The sequence below is a fragment of the Onychomys torridus genome, chromosome 6 (genome assembly GCF_903995425.1).
Source record: "Onychomys torridus chromosome 6, mOncTor1.1, whole genome shotgun sequence".
Classification (NCBI taxonomy): domain Eukaryota; kingdom Metazoa; phylum Chordata; class Mammalia; order Rodentia; family Cricetidae; genus Onychomys; species Onychomys torridus.
Window position 1 is genome coordinate 103,090,993 of NC_050448.1, and position 18,819 is coordinate 103,109,811.

At 44.7% G+C, this 18,819-nt stretch overlaps 1 protein-coding gene across 2 annotated transcripts in view; it reads right to left on the reverse strand.

Moving 5' to 3' along the window:
* Alpk1 (alpha kinase 1) overlaps positions 1–18,819 on the reverse strand; it is a 123,240-nt gene that overhangs the window by 19,169 nt on the left and 85,252 nt on the right. For both annotated transcript variants that reach the window (XM_036189410.1, XM_036189411.1), the window contains exons 4-11: positions 15,691–15,889; positions 10,185–10,244; positions 8,430–8,516; positions 6,794–6,870; positions 5,905–6,000; positions 4,581–4,685; positions 679–2,785; positions 286–439 (exon numbers count right to left, since the gene is read on the reverse strand). In XM_036189410.1, the coding sequence (XP_036045303.1) occupies positions 286–439; positions 679–2,785; positions 4,581–4,685; positions 5,905–6,000; positions 6,794–6,870; positions 8,430–8,516; positions 10,185–10,244; positions 15,691–15,889 (2,885 nt within the window). The remainder of the gene's footprint in view (positions 1–285; positions 440–678; positions 2,786–4,580; positions 4,686–5,904; positions 6,001–6,793; positions 6,871–8,429; positions 8,517–10,184; positions 10,245–15,690; positions 15,890–18,819) is intronic.

Consider the following 18,819-nt stretch of genomic DNA (forward strand, 5'->3'; position numbering starts at 1 on the left):
TATAATATGGCTAAGTTCTCTAATTTTCTTGTCTGTACAATGGGTTTAAAAATGTTTCCCTAGTGAGCATGAGGTCATGTATACACAGCATCCAGACACTCACACAGCATAGTTCCATGATATACAGAAACTGTCATCAATTGACTAATGATGAGGAAGGAAGTCAATATAACTGAAAGCATATATTTTGGCCACATCTCAACCCTTTCAAATCTCATGAATGGCTACTTAAGCAAAAGAAAAATTAGCCTGATTATGCTGACGACAGAAGTTTTCCAGTAATACCTCCCCAGAGTTTCCTCTTGATGAAGATAGTGGACCCAGAATGCATTTCTCTGCTTGCCTTTCTTCTTCACGTTCAGGTAGTCCCCCAAATACACTACAGTTTCCTGGGCGGTCCACAACTCAGACTTTTTGGAATATTTTAGCAGAAGGGCATCTGGAAAAAAAAATGTTAGACTTCTCTAAGTCATTTTGAACAGGGCTTGGCACCCAGTAAGTACGCTTTGCATGCTCACAGTAGGTTCCCGGCAGGAAATTCCATGGCTAGAAAACCAATTTTCCCAGTAAATCACAAAATACATCTTTCATGAGTGGTATACCCAGCAAACTGTTCCAGGGGTTCACAACAGAAATGTCCAGAAGCCTGGAGCTATAGACTAAAAAGGTTGTACTTACTATGTGCTTGTTGGAGTTGACTGGGCTTTAAAACCCCTGTATTCTCCAGTCTCTGAAGCAGCCAATCATTTCTCACTCCTGCCAGAAGTTTTTCAAGGTCATCAGGCTGTAGGGTGCGAGCTTCAAGGATTTCTTGCCTGGTTTGCCCTGGCAATGAGACAAAAGAACTCCTACTGGAGTTCAGAGGAGACCATGAACTTTCCCCCTCCAAAGAACTGCTGGAAAAGGCAGGTGATTCCCGCCACCACTGTAAGGATGAGCTGGAGTTCTGACTACACTTCAGCAGGCTTCCAAGTTCCTTTTTTTCCTCTGTGGTGCTCAAGTCCTCCTCAAGGACTGGGAAGGGACTGTAGCCACTGACAGAGGAATTTGGCTTCTCATCTCTCTGACCTGGCCTCAAAGCACCTGGTCTGTGGGCACCATCCTGGCCAGTGGAGTAGACCTCTGTGCTGTCAAGCAGTTGGCCCTGCTCATACTCTGTAGAGGCATCAGGATCCACCCCTTGGTCTTTGACTGAGATGCCTGTCTTTGTTGAATCAACGTTTTGAACAGACCAATGAGGAGAGAAAGTCCTACATGTCAGCATTGAATGGTTGCCTTCTAAACATCCCAGGACTACCTGAGAGTGTGGCGGCTCATCTTCTTTGCTTTCTTCTGTTTCCCCTTTGGGGTCATCTGTAAAGGAGGGCCCTGTGAATCTTTCAGTGAGCTTCCCCCCATTCTTTCCTCTACACTGGTCTTTGATGTCATACTTGGTTTCTGGAAAATGACCAGGTATTTCACAGGTTTCTTCTTCTTGAACGGAAGGACATGTGGCCATGTCTGGGAACTTGCCAGAACCAGACGAGGATGAGGATGAGGAAGCAGAACCACATGAAGGGCTGCACTGAAGAGAAGTATTCCTAAGACCTTCATTCCTGAGATCCTGGTTTCCTCCAGGGGCTTCTGACCGCTCTGGACCCGAGGCCAAGCAAGTGTCAGTTGTGCTGGGAGGCTTAAGAGACGTGTGTTTGTGAAGCTGCCTTTGTGAAGACTCTAGGTTGTGATCTTCGGTTGCCTGAAGAGAGACACCATGCAGCTTTGAAAACGACAAATATGTTACTCTGCATCTTCTGTCACTCTTGGGCTCCTCAGACACAGCTGTGGAGCACTGAGTGTCCACAAGACGTTCTTCTTTGCTGGGTATTTTCCTTTCTGTATCCTCGACACCACAGCTCACTTCCTCCCAGCTTGTAGAAGAGCTGAGCCCTGACAGTTTGCTCCAAGAACTGGAGCTACGGCTGTCACTCAGAGACGAATGGGGAACATCTGCTCTGCCATTGCTGTGGCTTGGGGGCTCAGTCTCAGTCCCCACATCTTGATCCAGGGAGACTCGAAATGCCTCAGAATGGGTCCAGCTTCCTCTTCCTCTTCCGCGCCTCTCCTGGTCTTTCTCGGCCATCGGGGAGGAAGCTATACTCTTGCTCTCTTGAGAACACAGTCTCTCTAGACTAGCACCCATCGTATCCAGGCTGTTTGTTTCTGTTTTCAGAGCAGTGATACAGACATCTGGTTTTGTGTCTCTCTGGCTGCTCTTGCTGTTCCCACAAGTGCTTTCAAATACCTCACACACTGAAGTATGGTGTTGGGAGTAGGTTTCAAGAATTTGTTGGAAATCCACGTGCCCGTGCAAGATAGGCTTATCCAAGCCACATTTAAAACTCTCTGGGATGTAAGATCTATCATTTGGATTTGGGAAACTTTGAACTTGTAGATGTCTCTTCACCTGGCTGACAAGAGACATGATTTCCTGAGACAGGGCTTCTCTGTCCTGGCTTGTAGAGGACGTGCTAAAGGTGTAAAGCTTCCCCACAGCCTCCCTGCATAGCTGCCTTGCGGCACGGACTGCCTCGGTCTCCCCGTGGAGTCTGCATTGCGCCGTGGCGAGGCTGAAGGCAGCTTTGATGAAGCTGTGAAGCTCCTGCTTCCCACTGACCAGCTCTCCATCTTTCTTGGTCAGGAGGCCAATTGCAAAAGCCTGCTTGGCATCACACAGATACACACTTCTCATTCCCAGAGGACAGTCAGCAGAACAGCTGTATGACAACAAGCACGTGCCACGGATGGTCTGTGGAAAACAGTGAATGCAGGGCAGATAGTGCATTGGGTACTAGATGTGAATCAGAACAAACTTCTTCTCCTTTTCCCTTTACTTTTTTTTTTTTTTTGAGACAGGGTCTCTCTATGTAGCCCTGGCTCTTCTGGAACTCACTGTGTAGGTCAGGCTGGCCTCAGTCTCACAAAGATCTACCTGCCTCTGCCTCCCGAGTGCTGGGATTAAAGGTGTGCACCACCACCACCACCCAGCAACCCTTTTTATTCCTGGAGGATAATCTCTTGAAATATTACAGAAACATAAATACACACCACAGGCATCCTAAAGAGGATTCACAAATATTTAATGGAGGGTGTGAGTTTTCTTTTGGCGAGTGAGAAGGTATGGAAACATGAGTCATTGACTGGTATGGAGGGTAAGACATTATCTTTCCTTCAATTCTGCCATAAACCTGATGCTTGTGGACTGAACACGGCCAACTTATGATCTTTGTTGTTGTTCATTAGCAAATGGCATATGGTGGCTGGGTTGTCCATTGGATTGGTTGGAGAAGTCTGTGAAGACTTACCAGAGACAATTGCATAAGGGATGCAAGACCCCACCCCCAAAGGTGTATTGCACCATCCAATAAGCAGGAGGGAGTTTGAAATAAAAGGGGAAGAAGGAGGATGGATGCCTGCTAACACTGGCAGCCATGAGACTGAACTTCTTGTTCTCGATAGCTCCTGGTACTGTGATATTTTACCTTGCACCAGAGCCAAGTAATAGAGCCAATGAACCACAGATGGAAACCCCTGAAACTGTTAGCAAAAGGCAAACAACAACAAAATCAAAGCAAAACAAAAAACGAAGAACGGCCCTTTCCTCTCTGAAGACTATTTCTCACAGTATCTGTGTTTGTCACAGTGACAAAAGTCTCACTAACACACAGTCTATACCCAGGATACAAACATAAAGAATTTCTCCATGATTTAATTATAACCCAAACAACAGAGCAGTGGGTTTTAAACCTCTCTGTGTATTGAATCTGTGTACTGGCTTCCCATATGGATACCAAAATCTGTGGACGCTCAAGTCGCTTGGATAAAATGGTATGCATATAAAATATGTACACACATCATCTGTAGATCACTTATAATATGTAATACAGTGTCAATACTGTGCTGTCTAGGAATGACAAGAGCAAAGGTCTGTCTGTCCATGTTCTCTACAGATGCAAACATTTTGATCCAAAGTGGACGAAATAAAAATAATGGTGTGGAACTTGCAGATATAGAGTTGACTATATATATTTTTAAATTAATTGTTAAAAGTTATGTGCATGTGTGTCTGTTTGCAAGTTCATGCACTTGCCCATGGAGTCCAGAGAGGGTGTTGGATTGCTTGGAGCAAAGTCACCTGATATAGGTGCTAGGAAGCTAACTCAGGTGCTCTGCAGGAGCAGTCCTTGCTCGTAACTGCTGAGCCATCTATTCGGTCCCAAAGTTGAATATATTTCAAAATGAAAGATTTTGGAATGTTAATCGAAGAGATTTGCATTTAATGAGCATAGAGTAGATCCCAGGAACATGTGTTTTGAAGAGGCTCCTTGGGTAGTTCTGATTGGCTGCCAGCCTTAGGAACTCTTGCTCTGGAACAGGCAGCGTTATATGCCTGGACTGAAGTAACCTGGCTGCCATCAGAATATGGCCGTTCTGACTAACAGTACTTTCCTCTCGTGGGGTCTTAGCATAGCTGCCAGTGAGGAGCCAGAACCTACGTCAAGGTTAGATATTCCCTCCCTGCTGCACGGAGAACCTGTATTTACCATAGCTGTGAGCACAAACAGGGGTGTGTAGGCACTGAAGGCCGCCGCCAGTTTGCAGGCTTCTGCTGCTGACAACAAATGGTGGTCAAACTCCTGGAGCAAGGCCTGCAGGGAAAGAGAAAGGAATGTGAAGCAGCAGGTACTGTTTCTGTAGTAGTAAAGTAACACCTGTGGCATTCCAATGCTTTTCCTTCAAGATTCCAAGGGATCCCTGCCTTTCATCATGAATCTGTCAGAACAGTGCCAAGAAAGTCTCAGTGGGTCTAAAGATCCCAGAGCATCAGGTGTCCTGTCCTCTAGCTATGCCCATCCCTGTCCTGCATGCACAACCCAGAGGGCCTAGCATGGACAACATTAGTAAACCAGATGAGCCTCTCTGGGAAATGGGGGCAGTTCCTTATTCATAGAAACTGCACATTCTGCATCCAGGCTGGCTGGTGATCTCTGTTGTTCTTTGCAAAGGCCTCGTATGGCTTCACACCAATGAGGATTCATCCATTCATTCTGGAGACATATACTGGGCACCTCCATGGGGCCAGATATCATTCTAGATTTGAGGAAATGGTAGACTGTAAGTCTGCAAGGAGCTCATTTTCTATTGAAGAAGAGATCAGTACAAGTTATTAAAAAGAGCAGTAATATTAGACTAAGAATATGGACCAATGCTCTGATTTGAACAACAACAACAAAAAACTTGCCCGTGGTTGTCTTTCTCAGAACCTATCCACTCTTTATCTTTATTTTTATTTTTTGAGACAGGCCTCTCATTGGGACCTGGAACTCACAGATTCAGCTACAATGGCTGAGTAGCAAGCTCCAAGGTTCTTCCTATGTCTTCAGCACTGGGACCACAGGCTTGTGCCATCAGGCCTGGCTTTTATGTAGGGTTCAGGATCAAACTCAGGTCCACATACTTATATGGAAACACTCTGCCAACTGAGTTATCTCCTCCTGCCACCCCCACAGTGGTTTTGTTTTCTTTGGGTTTTTTAATTATTACTCCTTTATCACCAAGTTTGGACACTGAATTATGTAATACACTGAAAGGAAATGTATGGGACTGAAAGTCACTCTGATGCTATCCTCTCATTCACTCACTTGAACACTCCCAGTGCCCTTTGTATATTTGATCCAGTGCTAAAGGCTGGGAAGACCAGGATAAGTAGAACTGCTCCCATTAATATATGAGGGACTGTGCTCCCAACCCCTACCCTACTGGGCAAGAAGTGGGGTAACCAGCGCCAGGAATTGGTAGCCAAAACCAGCATTGACAGGTGTCTAGGAGATGCCACTCCAAATCATGTTTTTGACAAATGACAATTACCAAGTTAACCTGTGGGCTGTTCTTAAACTTTTCATAATCTGTTTTGCTCATGGAAACAAAGATGTCTGCCAGTATACCCAGTGATGTGGAAATGCCCTGTAAGGAGAACAAACAAATCAGACTGGAATTCTCTCATCTTATGTCCTACAGTCAATGACTCCATTCCAAGTGAACTATCTGCTTGTTGTTATTCTATGACTGTGACGTTGGAGATACTTTTGAATTGAACATCAGTGGGCTTGAGAGAGCATCACACCCCAAAGCACGAGGATGAATTGAAATATGGCTACTTTGAAGTTAGGTTTTACTGGGTTATCAGCACTAATTTATCTAATTAATAGACCCAAATAGTTGGCATGGGAAGAGATCTCATACTACTCTCTATCTGTGCTGCAAAAGAGGGTAGGTCTCACATGGACGGCCCAGCTCTGGGGAATGGAAGGTTCAAATAGTGAAGAGGACAGTCCCACAAAATTACAGAGAGTGAAACTACCAACATCAGAGCAAGGGTTGATTTTTAGTTTCTTAAAGATGCTATCGTGTGAACAATTAAAGGAAGCTTTGCTCACTCGACTCTTGGAAAATGACTTTATCCATAAGTATTGAGGCCATATCAGCTTTGTCAAAGAACCAAGTGAAGGCTAAATACATGATAAGATGGACACAGTGGAGCAGAGAGCTAGATTTAGAGTTGGTTGGTTAGGAATCGTTACAGAAACCTGTCACAGGCCAAGACTGACTATAAGACACAAGAAAGTTCCTAACTCTTCCTGGTCCTGTGCTTGTGTGGAATAAATAAGATGGTGCAGCTAGAATTGATGAATGATGAAGTTAATTGTGTTGTAAAGAGACAAGCAGGGAGAGGAGACGTGGCATGTAGGCACACAACTTTTTTATCTGGCTGAGGGAGTGTCCAATAGCCCACAACCGAGGCCCATATCAACTCTGCTGCTTCATACCACATGCCTGAAAAACAAAGGAAGAATGGGGTGGGTTGTTAGCAGCTGTGTCTTAGTGTACAGATGAATAATTAACAAGTAGTTATTTATATTTACAAATAGTAATTAATTAATTAGGAAGAAATTAGAAAACCAATACATTGGCAACAGTCATTGACTTCTGTTAGGAAAACTTAGGTAAGATTAGACCGACACACTCTTTGTTTCTTTCCTTTGGTTGTATATTGATAACTTTCCCGCATCATCAAGAAACTGTAAGAATGATCATACATTTGGTACCTGTCTTACTTAGGGTTACCATTGCTCTGATAAACCACCATGACCAAAGCAACTTAGGGAGGAAAGGGTTTATTTGGCTTACTCTTCCACATCACTGTTCTCCATTGAAAGAAATCAAACAGGAACTCAAACAGGGATTGAATGAGGAGGCCGGAATGAGGAGGCAGGAGCTGATGCAGAAGCCATGGAGGACTGTTGCTTACTGGCTTGCTGCTCACGGCTTGCTCAGTCTGCTTTCTTAGAGAACCCAGGACCACTGGCTCTGGGATGGCATCATCCACTATACTCACTAATTAAGCAAAGGCCCTGCAGGCTTGCCTACAGCTTGATCTTACAGAGGCATTTTCTGTATTGAGACCCCCTCCTCTCTGATGACTCCAGCTTATGTCAAGTTGACATAAAACTAACCAACACAGTCTGTAACATACAGATACATACATATATAATCTATGGTCATTTCCATTATTTATAAGAATAATAGTTACCATCTTCTATTAAAATTTTCAAAACTTTTAGTTTACCTTTTAGTCTAATTGAAAATTTTGCTCAAAATGAATGAGTAACCAAAGTCAGTGAGTAGCCACAATTCACAACTGTAAATTTTGCTAACAAAACAGAAAAAAAGATTTTCTCTTATTAATGTTGTTTGTTTGTTTGGTTTGGTTTGGTTTTTGATTTTTCGAGAAAGGTTTTCTCTGTGTGGCCCTGGCTGTCCCAGAACTTGCTCTGTAGACCAGGCTGACCTCAAATTCAGAGATCTGCCTGCCTCTGCCTCCCAAGTACTGAGATTAAGGGCATGTGTCACCACTGCCTGGCTCGTATTAATATTCTTAACAGTTATGGAATTTAAAAAAAAATTTTTTCAAGGTAGGGTTTCTCTGTGTAACAGTCCTGGCTATCTTGGAACTTGCTTTTGTAGAGTAGGCTGGCCTCGAACTCACAGAAATCTGCCTGCCTCTGCCTCCGGAGTGCTCAGATTAAAAGCGTGTGCCACCATCACTTGGCCAGTTACAGGATTTTTTAAAACTTGAAATCTCACTATTTTGCCCAGGCTGGCCTTAATCTCCTGGCTCAAGCTATCCTCCTGCCTCAGTCTACAGAGTTGGCTACACAGGTGTAGCTCAGCTCTTAACATCTTAAATGTTGTTTTCTTCTCAACAGGACAACTAAAGGAAGTGGAATGTGACAGTCCTGACCAGATAGAGTAAGGAACCTCCGCGGTACATTCTTACAGCCAGCCTCTGTATGTGAGCCCTGAAAGGGAGGATGATTGACACCAGACAGTACCTAGTTTTTGCAGAATTTGCCCTCTGATCTGTATACAGACTGACTGCACCAGGATTTTGTCACTTTCGTTTCTATACAGCCAGGTACCTGAAATAAAAAGGAAGACATTGGATGGAGTCAATAAGGAAAAGGCATAGTAAAATAAACCTATTTTCATAGATGTCTTCATGAACACATGCGACTTAGATTTGAGAGATGGCTCTAGTCCCCATGGCTCCACAGGGACCAGCTTCCACATGCTCTGCAGCTGTTTTATCGACAGTTCTTGCTCCCTAGGGCCTTCATCTCTCTCTTGTTTCACGTACCTACCTGTTTTCATGTCATATCAACCCAGGACCCTCTTCTCTGGCTTCTTAAGAGTTCATCTTGATCCCAGACTCAGTGCTATTCTAGTCTTGAAGGCTCTTAGGTTCCTGACCCCAGGTTGTCTTACCCATAGTGAGATCCCACTGTCTGTGGCTGTCTCACAGATGGCAGCAGGGGCAGTTCCAACAACACAAGATTCATTTGGATAGTGAAGGTGATGACTCCACACAGACCAAAAACATATGAGAGAACTCAATACCCATGTAATAAGACTTGCTAGGGATCCCTAGCCTGGCACTCAGGCTGGCCACTTGACTGCTTGAAGGGAGTAGTGAGTGGCTTTGATTTTTTTTTTTGTGTGTGTGTGTGGTGGTTATTGTGTGAGGTAGGTGAAGTTCTGCAAAGTTGGGCTGGAGTTCCTGGGCAAGCAGGCTGGGTTTTCAGTTGTGTGTTAGCATATTGAATTCTGCAACCGTGGGAGTTTGTTATGACATTTCCCCACAGGTACACACAGTACTATGTACTCTGTTATCTTTTGTGTTCTGTCTTGTCAACTGGCCCAGGGGATCGCAAAGGGAAAAAGGAAGGATTCTAAGTGTCAGTGGATAAACATAGAGTTGGGCTTTTCATTGTTCTGCTGCACGGCGCTGTTTTCTTCCTAGTTCCTGTGTGCGTGTGTGTGTGTGTGTGTGTGTGTGTGTGTGTGTGTGTGTGTGTGTAGGGGTATGTGTTTGTGTGCGTGCATAGTGTAGAAGACAGAAGATGTGAACACTGTGGCTTAGTGCTGGTGAAATACCGCAAAAGAAAGGTGTGCCCTGAATATTTGCATCCCAACCTGCCTTCCTTTGGCACTGTCCACAAATTCCAACAACCAAGAGCCCATGTGCCTCAGCCCACTGAACTCAAAGCTCACTGAAAACTGGCATAAATGCTCAGAACCCCCAACAAAACCTCTGGAGCTTTAAATGACCTGTCAGAGAACTTTCTTTCATGTGTGACTGAATGCCAAAAGGGAAGTAACTTCAAAAATAGGTTTTTATGAAAGTTGTTACATAACAAAGTGAATTTCCAAAACACGGAAACGCATGAAGCCCTAGGAGCATTCTTCTGAACCAGAAGCTCCATCCCCATCCCCACCCCGTGATTGTGTCCAAGGCTTCAACTGAGCCCTTGCAGGGGTTCACAGACTATCTACATTAGCAGTTACTATACACTAGATGAGGTCCTTCATGACGAAGCAATGAAGGACCAAACCTCTTCTGCTTTGCAGTTGAATTCAGAGAAAATAGAGACAGCAATCAGCAAGAAGCTGACAGAAGCCACTTCATTCCTCACTGCAGACCCAGTCCCAGGGAGTCCCGTGAGTAGCCAGCACAGACCGAGTTGTTATAAATCAGAACCACAGTAGGGCCTAAGGGACACATTGCTCTAGAGATGTGAAACGCTTACCAGTTGCTCCGTTGTTGCGTATCAGGCTGCTCAGGATGTACTCTGCCTTCAACAGTTTCCCTGAGAAGAAGCAAGCAGACACCAATGAGTTAGTTCCAAATATCCACATATTTAATGATAGTTTCTGTGCTAGGATTGATGCACTGTTACAGGGACCATGCCCTCTTTTGGAAATTCTCTGATTTAAAATTTTAATCAATAACTACATTATAAATAAAACTGAAAAAAAAGATATATTTCCAGAATTGGGAAACTGGGAAACTATATAGTATCTGAAGAGGTAATTAGATTCACACACACACACACACACACACACACACACACACACACACACACATTTATTGATACAGAGAAAGCAAGGTAGCAGAGGCAAATCTGGTAAAAGGTGGCTTGTCTGCTCTCTGAGAAAGCTGTACCACAACAGATCACAGTTGCCTAAGAACAGAACAGTTTCAGCCCCTCACCTATGCCTAGGGATTTGCAGTTATCTTTATTTTTTCAAAATGTTTTGTTTATTTTGCTTGAAACCACATGGGGGCCTTCTCTACAGGTTGCTGTTTTTCACCAGCAGGAAATGCAACTCATCCTTTTAATCATCCCCCCTTCCAATTGACTGGAAGCCCCACATAATCCGGACTCCTCTCCCTCTTTGCAGTCATGTTGGAGTTCTTGCTCCTTGCTCTCATCCTACTCTGTCACAGCCGCTTCCTGTGGCTCCTGTGCTCTCTTTGCCTGGCTTTCACATCTACATTATCATACTCGGAATTATTTTGGCCTGGAATGTCATTATTCCACATGTCTCCAAGACCTGCCCCTCCTCCTTCTCCTTCTTTGATCCTTCATTGAACTGTGACGGCCATGGGACTGGGGAGATGATTGAGTGGTTGAAGGCACTTGCTGCTCTTGTAGATTTCAGGTCCTAGTACTTATGCTGGGTGGCTCACAATCTCCTACAATTCCAGCTCCAAAGAGATCTGATATCCAGTTTTGGGCCCATGGGCACCTGCACTCACACACACACACACACACACACACACACACACACACACACACAAATTTTAAAAATTAAACAAAAACTTCTAACTGCCATCATCACCAATGGCTTTCCCCGATCGCATGGGTTGGTTGTATCAGATGGCGTTTCCAAAGCTTGAGGCATCATCTTTCACCCACATGCTCTTCTGTCAGTCCTGAATTCATTTCCTCTCTCCCTCACCATGAGCTGGCCTTGTGACCTGTCTCAGCAATGACACACTGTCTAATAGACACCATGGACTTTGTCTCATTTATGCACCAAGAGGTCTATCTTTCTATGTTTAATTTCACCCTTAGGAAAATAATCCTCCAAAATGCCTATTTTGCCTACAGTTTTAAATGATAGCTTTGCTGGTTATAAAATTCCAGGTAGATTCAAGTTATTGTCTCAGATTTGTGTTAATTCCATTGCTTTTTTGAGTATTTCTTTTTTTTTTTCTAGATATTTTAAAAATATTTTTGTTTGTTTGTTTTGATTTTATTTTTTTGAGACAGGATTTTACTATGTAGCCCTGGATGGACTGGATTTCTGCATATACACCAGGCTGTCCTCAAACTCACAGAGATCTGTTGGTTTCTGCTGCCTGAGAGTTGGGATTAAAGGAGTATGTCACCATGCCTGTCAAATATTTGTTTTATTTCTAATTATGTTGAATGTGTGTGTGTTTAGGGGTCTGGGCTTTGGGGTGAGCAGGATATATGTGTGTGTGTGTGTGTGTGTGTGTGTGTGTGTGTATGCAGGTGCCCACAAAGGCCAGAAGAGGGCCTGGAGCTGGAGTTATAGGCAGTTGTGAGCCATTTAACATGGGAGTGAAAACTGAACCCAGGTCTGCTGCAGGAGCAGTATGTAGTTTTAACCATTGAGCCATCCCTCGTTATGTGTAATGCTTTTAGTTGAGTCTAATTATATTTCCTATGTTAATGACTTGTTTTTTCTTCTTTCCTTTAAGATGTTTTTTTCATTATTTATTTTTGAGTAGTTTTGCCACACTGGGTCCAGGAAGGGCTTAGGGTGGGCAACACTCTTTCACTGTAAAGTTGGTCCTTTGTCTCACTTCTGGACATCCTCAGTCCTAAAAATCCCGTTGTGTTCATATGTGTGTGTGTGTGAGTGTGTGTGTGTGTGTGTGTGTGTGTGTGTGTGTGTGTGTGTGTGTGTATTCTTTTCTCTTTTAGCTTTTAGACTTCTCCTTCTCTTTTTCATCTCTTTTGTTTATTCTCACCATGTTCTTTAAACTGATGTTCCTTCCTGTATCTTTCCCTCTTGCTGATGGTGTTATTATGAGAATTTAGGTCAGGACGTCAGGGTTGGAACACCTAGGGAGCCTGCCCTAGGAAATGCATCTTTGTTTCCAGTTACATAGTGAGGGGAACAGGCGGCACGTGGTCTTAGCTGGTCCCTGGCTCCCCCATTGAGCAGCATCAGACCCAGACCTTCAGAAGCAGAATTCATGATTCATCACATTCCCAGGGTGTCACAGACATGTGACACCTTCCGGTGGATAGCACTGCCCAGGAGCACCATTCACTGTGCCTTTTTATGAATGGATGGAAAGGAGACTGAATGAAAATTATAGAGCACTTAGGAAACTCTATTGTCACGTGCCAGGTGATTCCATAACTTTTGAAACTTGTTTATTTATTTTTTTAAATATTTTTCCCTTTTACTTCACTTTCCCAACCAGATATTTTCTTGCCGTGTTCTCAATGACAGTTTTCAGTAGTTAGGCAACCCTCTCAGCCATGAAATGCCGGAAGTTCAGTGCACACATGGGGAGAGCTGCGGGGTACACTGGCTCTCTCTGCACCAGTGGTTCTCAACTTTCCTAATGCTGCACCCCTTTAACGCAGTTCCTCATGTCACCATGACCCCCACCATTAAACTATTTTCGTTGCTACTTCATCACTGTAGTTTTGTTGCTGTTGTGAACTGTCATGTAAATATATGACCTATAGGATATCTAATACACGACCCCCATGGTTGAATAAGCTTCCTTGCGACTTCTCCACAGTATCTGGGGGTGGGAGAAGTCACTATGTATCCTTTCACAGCCTGTGCAAAACCTTAAGAATTCTATCTTTCTGCATCTATTTTTAATCATGTGACTCAGGGTCCTGTCTTTGGTCTCTGCACAGAGATTCAAACCCCAGTCTCTTCCCTTAGGATCATGTCCAATGCAAACGCCGCTGGATATGTGTTGTGAGCAGTAGTCTAATGCTCTGACCCTGAATACTGACTATGTTATAGGCACTGCAAAGCCTTCGCTTCACAGTATTTACATGTTGGTAATGAGGGAAGGTTCTGTACTGGCTCAGTTCTTTAGGGAACCGGAAGTCTGTGCCTTTCTCTGTCACTGTGGTTTGAAATGTCTGCTTCCTGATTCAAAGTGAGCTGAGCAGCAGCCCCCCTGGGGTCTTCTCTTGTCTCCCTGACCCCTGCTATTTTGATACCTGCAACATATATTGAGTGGAAATCAGCAAGGACTTGATTGGAGGGGATTTCAGTTGTATAACTGTCTTCTTGCCTTCTTTACTGTCTTTCCTTACCCTGTTTATGAATACAGTCCCCAGCGCTTCCTTCACATGGACCAACTCTAAATACTCCACACCCAAACACACATACCCATTGTATTCGAGGGCTATGTAGGCGTACAGATGTTTTAGGGCAGGAGTTTATAAGAGCTAACCCTGAGGCTGTGTGTTTTAGCAGCTCTCAGGGAAATGCCTTTGAGCAAAAGACAAGCTCAACTGTTGAGAAATAAGACCCAGGACCTTTATTTTAGACTCAAGTGAGACAAGCAATATACCTTCCACGATAACATGAAGGCTTCATTGGAAGAAAAGCCCTCTGTCACCTATGTGATAGGTACAAGGGTATTAATGGTAAAGCAAGGTAAAGGAACCACTGGGGGGTGTCGCTCAGTGGTAGACTACTTAACTGGCAAACATGAGGTCATGGGTTCTATCGAGAGAGAGAGAGAGAGAGAGAGAGAGAGAGAGAGAGAGAGAGAGAGAGAAAGAAGAAGAAGAAAAAGAAGAAGAAGAAGAAGAAGAAGAAGAAGAAGAAGAAGAAGAAGAAGAAGAAGCCATTAGTTGGCTGTGTGAGAAGGTAAATTGCCACCATGCCTGTCTATCATTTGATCCTCATTTCCATACCATATCCCAGCAACTCTGTAGATGCAAAATATGCAACATAACTCTCTTGCAAGTGCAACGTGATGGGAACCTACATGAAAACTCTGCTGTTGCGTGGAGCCCTCATTGGCTTGTTCCCCATAGCAAGCTCTTGGCATGCCACTGTCATTGGGGACTGCCAGAGGCGCGTCTGTTGCTGGGTTTCCCTCATGTCTCCAATACCGCTCATGTATTAAGAATATCTGAAGGAAGATATTTTCCCAATGTTCAGCTTTCCTAGAGTTGCTCTGAAAAAGTGAAGAGTAAGTCACAGGCACAGATTTCTTATAGTTAGAAGAAGTTGCCAGAGTAGAGCTGAGCTTTTGCGGTGCTTGGACTGAATCTGACCTTCACATGGGCCAGGCAAGTGGCTCTATGCTGGGCTGTATTCTAGCCCTGGCGGGCAATCTCTACAAGTCCATTTTCTCCCGTGCTATTTATTTTATCGTCTCTTCTGCCTTAGCAATTGTCCCATTTAGTACAGTTACTGCAGCCCCCTTTCCAAAGAAATGAAGTAAAGAGACTTCAGCCTCCTACAGACCAGAGTTACTAAAATAACAGCAATAGCTGAAGCCAAGCAAGAAAAAGTGTGTGTGTGTGGATGGGGGAGGGGCGTGTCTCTGAGAGGGGCGATTCGACTTCTGTTTTCATACTTTCGCTCCACGTTTCTAAATTTACAGGTTATGAGTAATCGAAGTAATTCTAGACCTGTGAGGGAGCGGGCTGTGCTGTCACACACCCAGCCCCCACCTCGCCCCGGCTCCCCTTCTACGTCTTAAGTCGGCCTGTCAGCCTCAGTTTTCATTTCATTCAAAGTGACAGGGGGAAAAAAGATACTTTCAGCCCTAATCAGGTACTGTACCGGTGCTCTCAATGATGAAAAACCCTCAAATTGCTTCAGTGGGCTGTCAGCTCCATTGTAGGCTTAGTCAAGTGGCCCTACAGAACGGAGACAGGGGAGCTAAGAGAAAGGAGTCGATTTCTAATCAGCTTTTTAAAGGCTCTTGGTCAGAAGTATCGCAATTCAGATGCCCCTGTTTGAAAGCAGCGGGACAGATTTGTTAGCAGACAAAGGCTCCAATTAGTATTTTCCACACCCTTTCACAATTTTCTCTACTGCTTTTGGCTCTGAAACCCTTTACGCCGGGCCTTTGTGCCTGCCGAGAGGCGGGTGCAGGGGCGGCGTGGGCTGGGGCGGCAGAGGTGGCACCCGCCGGTGCCCGCGAGCGCCCCGAGAGGTCAAGTAGCTGGGAGCAAGCGGGCTGGGGACCAGCAGGCGCCAAGGGATGGAGCCCACCTGAGTTGACGGAGATCCGGGCTTGGCGGATGACCACCTGCGGGGCGATGGGCGTTGCGGGCTGCAACTTATGCAGGCCTTTGGCGACCTGCAGGAGTTTTCCCGAGACGTCGAGTCCGTACAGGAACCGGTCCATCAAGAAGACAATAGCGGCGGCGGCAGCGCAGTCCTGGGCGAGGATGGAGGCCCGCAAGGCCGCCTGCAGAAGCAACCACAGGACACAATGAACCAGACAACACCGCAGGTCCCCAAAGAAGGCCGCCCTGAGCCGAGCCTAGTCATCTAGGTACTCTTAATTAAAACAGCAATCAAGCTTGTAGCTATTGGGAGAAGTATACCTTAGTAAGTGATAAAATCATAAGAAGGAAAAATAATTAAGGAAAAGTTCAGTTCTGTTGATTAAATAGTATGTTTTGATTGCATTTCCCCCCTTCAGTGTCTAAAACCATAGCGGTGGGAAGTGTGTATTCTTTTTTTTTAAATTTATTTATTTATTATGTACACAGAAGAGGGTGCCAGATCTCATTACAGATGGTTGTGATCCACCACGTGGGTGCTGGGAATTGAACTCAGGACCCTTGGAAGAGCAGTCGGTGCTCTTAACCTCTGAGCCATCTCTCCAGCCTGTGTATTTCTTGTGAAATTAAAACAATGCAAAAGTGGGCACAGACTTAAAGTATGTCATTTCCCCACTCCTTAGTAGATTTATTTCCACTCTCCCCTGTGTCTGCTCTGGTTCCTAGTCTCCCTGATAACACTGAGGTCAAACTCCTTCTGGACAGGTGTGTCTCTTATTTGTACACAGACAGTAATTGATTCTTGGTCTTGCCTGGCCTCTTCTCCTCTGTCTGTCTGTCTGTCGTTAATGAGATCACACTACACACACTGGCTTTTTCCCTTCTTGGTTTAGGCATGATTGTATCAGTGAGAGCTTTTCACATCAATTCCTCTCTCTCTCTCTCTCTCTCTCTCTCTCTCTCTCTCTCTCTCACACACACACACACACACACACACACACACACACACACGCACACACAGGAGATTGAAAATTTTATATATGCATATAATGTGATTTGATCAAATCCACTCGGTAGTGGGTAGCCATTCCAGCTTTGATCTGGAAGTTCCAACCCTCATTGAGGCTTCAGTAACTGTCATGCCTACAAGGCAGGGCCGAGAGAGGACCCTTGAAGACCCGAGATCCAGATGCGCAGGCTCTCTTGGTTCCTGGACCCTGGACGCTGGAGGTAGACCGAGCAGAGTTCTCCAGAGAACACCGCCAGACTGCACCATACCTTTGCCAGACCCTGTAACCTACCTATCCCTTCACTTGTAAGTTACCCCACAAAATAAACCTCCCTTTTAACTATGTGGAGTGGCCTTAATAATTTCACCAATACCACTCCCCTTACCCTCTTCAGTTTCTCCTGGCCTTTACCCTTCCTTCATGTGTTGTTAAGCCATTGAGTCTACTCAGTGTGCATGGGTGTAGGACAACCCAATGGAGCATGGTCAGCAGCTACATCCATGAAGAAAACTTAATCCCTCTCCCCCAACAGCCATCCATTGTCCATAGCTCCTCAGCTAGTGCCGTAACTTCCTCATTCACTTCTGCTCCATGTTGGGCTTATGGCTAACCTGATGATATGCATGTCTTGTATATGTAGGTAGAGTTGCTGTGAGCAAAAACACTGTTCAGCAAACACTGTATCATTGCAGATGTTCACGCCTCTGGCTCTTACAATCTTTCCTCCTCCTTCTTTGGAAATGATCCCTGAGCCTTGGTGATAGCTGTCCCGTTTAGGACTGAGCACGTTGGCCTGGCATTCATTTCAACTGCCCTTTAGGGCAGGAAGGGGCTTTTTAAATGAAGGCGGAGTGACCCTACACCAATGGTCCAAGAGGAAGAACATCCAGGCAGACTATGCACATGTATTTGACATAAGCTGGCTTGAATTCCTGCTCTTCTCTCCTGCTTCAGCTTCCTAAGTGTTTGATTACTGATATGTACCACCACATCCACCCCTATTACATACATTTCAATTAAGAAACAATATATCAGTTCAGATTTTAAATCTGATTTTTATTATCTTGTTAATATAAATCACAAGTTTATAAAGGGGAAAAAAAATAAATATAACCTGAAAGTATATCATGAGTGAGAAGTGAAAATAAAGTCTAGGACTCAGTTGGTGGAATGATTGCTTAGCATACGTGAAGCCCTGGGTTCGATCCCCAGCCCCGCATAAACCACATGTAACCACTGTTCAATGTCATCCTGGGCTATGTAGTGAGCTAGAGGTCAACCTGGGCTGGAGACTCTCTTTTTAAAAAAAGAAAAGAGAAGTAAAAATAAACAAGGTGAGTTTCTATGGAAAACACTGTCATCTGTGTTGTTAGGGAGTTACAGTGAAGCCCTGTGATCTCGTGGTCACACAACTCAGCCTAAGTGCACACATCACTTAGCACTTTCTTTGTCTTCTGAACCTAACCCACCTGAGTCTTTTCTAGGCCCCTTCCCTCCTATATGAAGCCTGGAAAGCACTGTAAGGGAATTCTGGCCTCAACAGGCTTTCACACTCAGCCCTGTCCTCTTCACAGTGCCATCCTAAGTCTTAACCCTTGACGTACAACACCAGGCACCAGGCACCAGACACAGCAGCACTAAGTACATTCTGTGAATAATTCACCCAGTTGCCACAGCAATGTTCCCCTCCTCGAGGATGCTCCTATTATTAACCCCATGTACAGAAGGGAAACCTGGAAGCTCAGAGGTTAAGTTTACACCGTCTGGTCCTAGGAGCTGACTGGGGGTAAGTGCAGGAGAGGCAGGTGCAAGTCGACCAAGCTCATACCTCTTAGGCTCACTCTACCTTAAGAAAGCTAGAGGAGTCTGACATGTCAATTACTTAATAACTATGTACATCAGCACCATAGATGTGGTCAATATTGCTGTAGCTGCTGATCTAAGCATGGTGTAATAACACACCGAAAGAATTCAACCCAAATTCAAAGAGTGGGGCATCTTAGGCGATCTTGGTAGCAGTCGTAAATGCAAAGAAAAGGACCAGCTCCTCTAGCCAAGAGGCCACCTCTTTCACCAGGAAGTCTAGGTAGAAAATGTAGAGT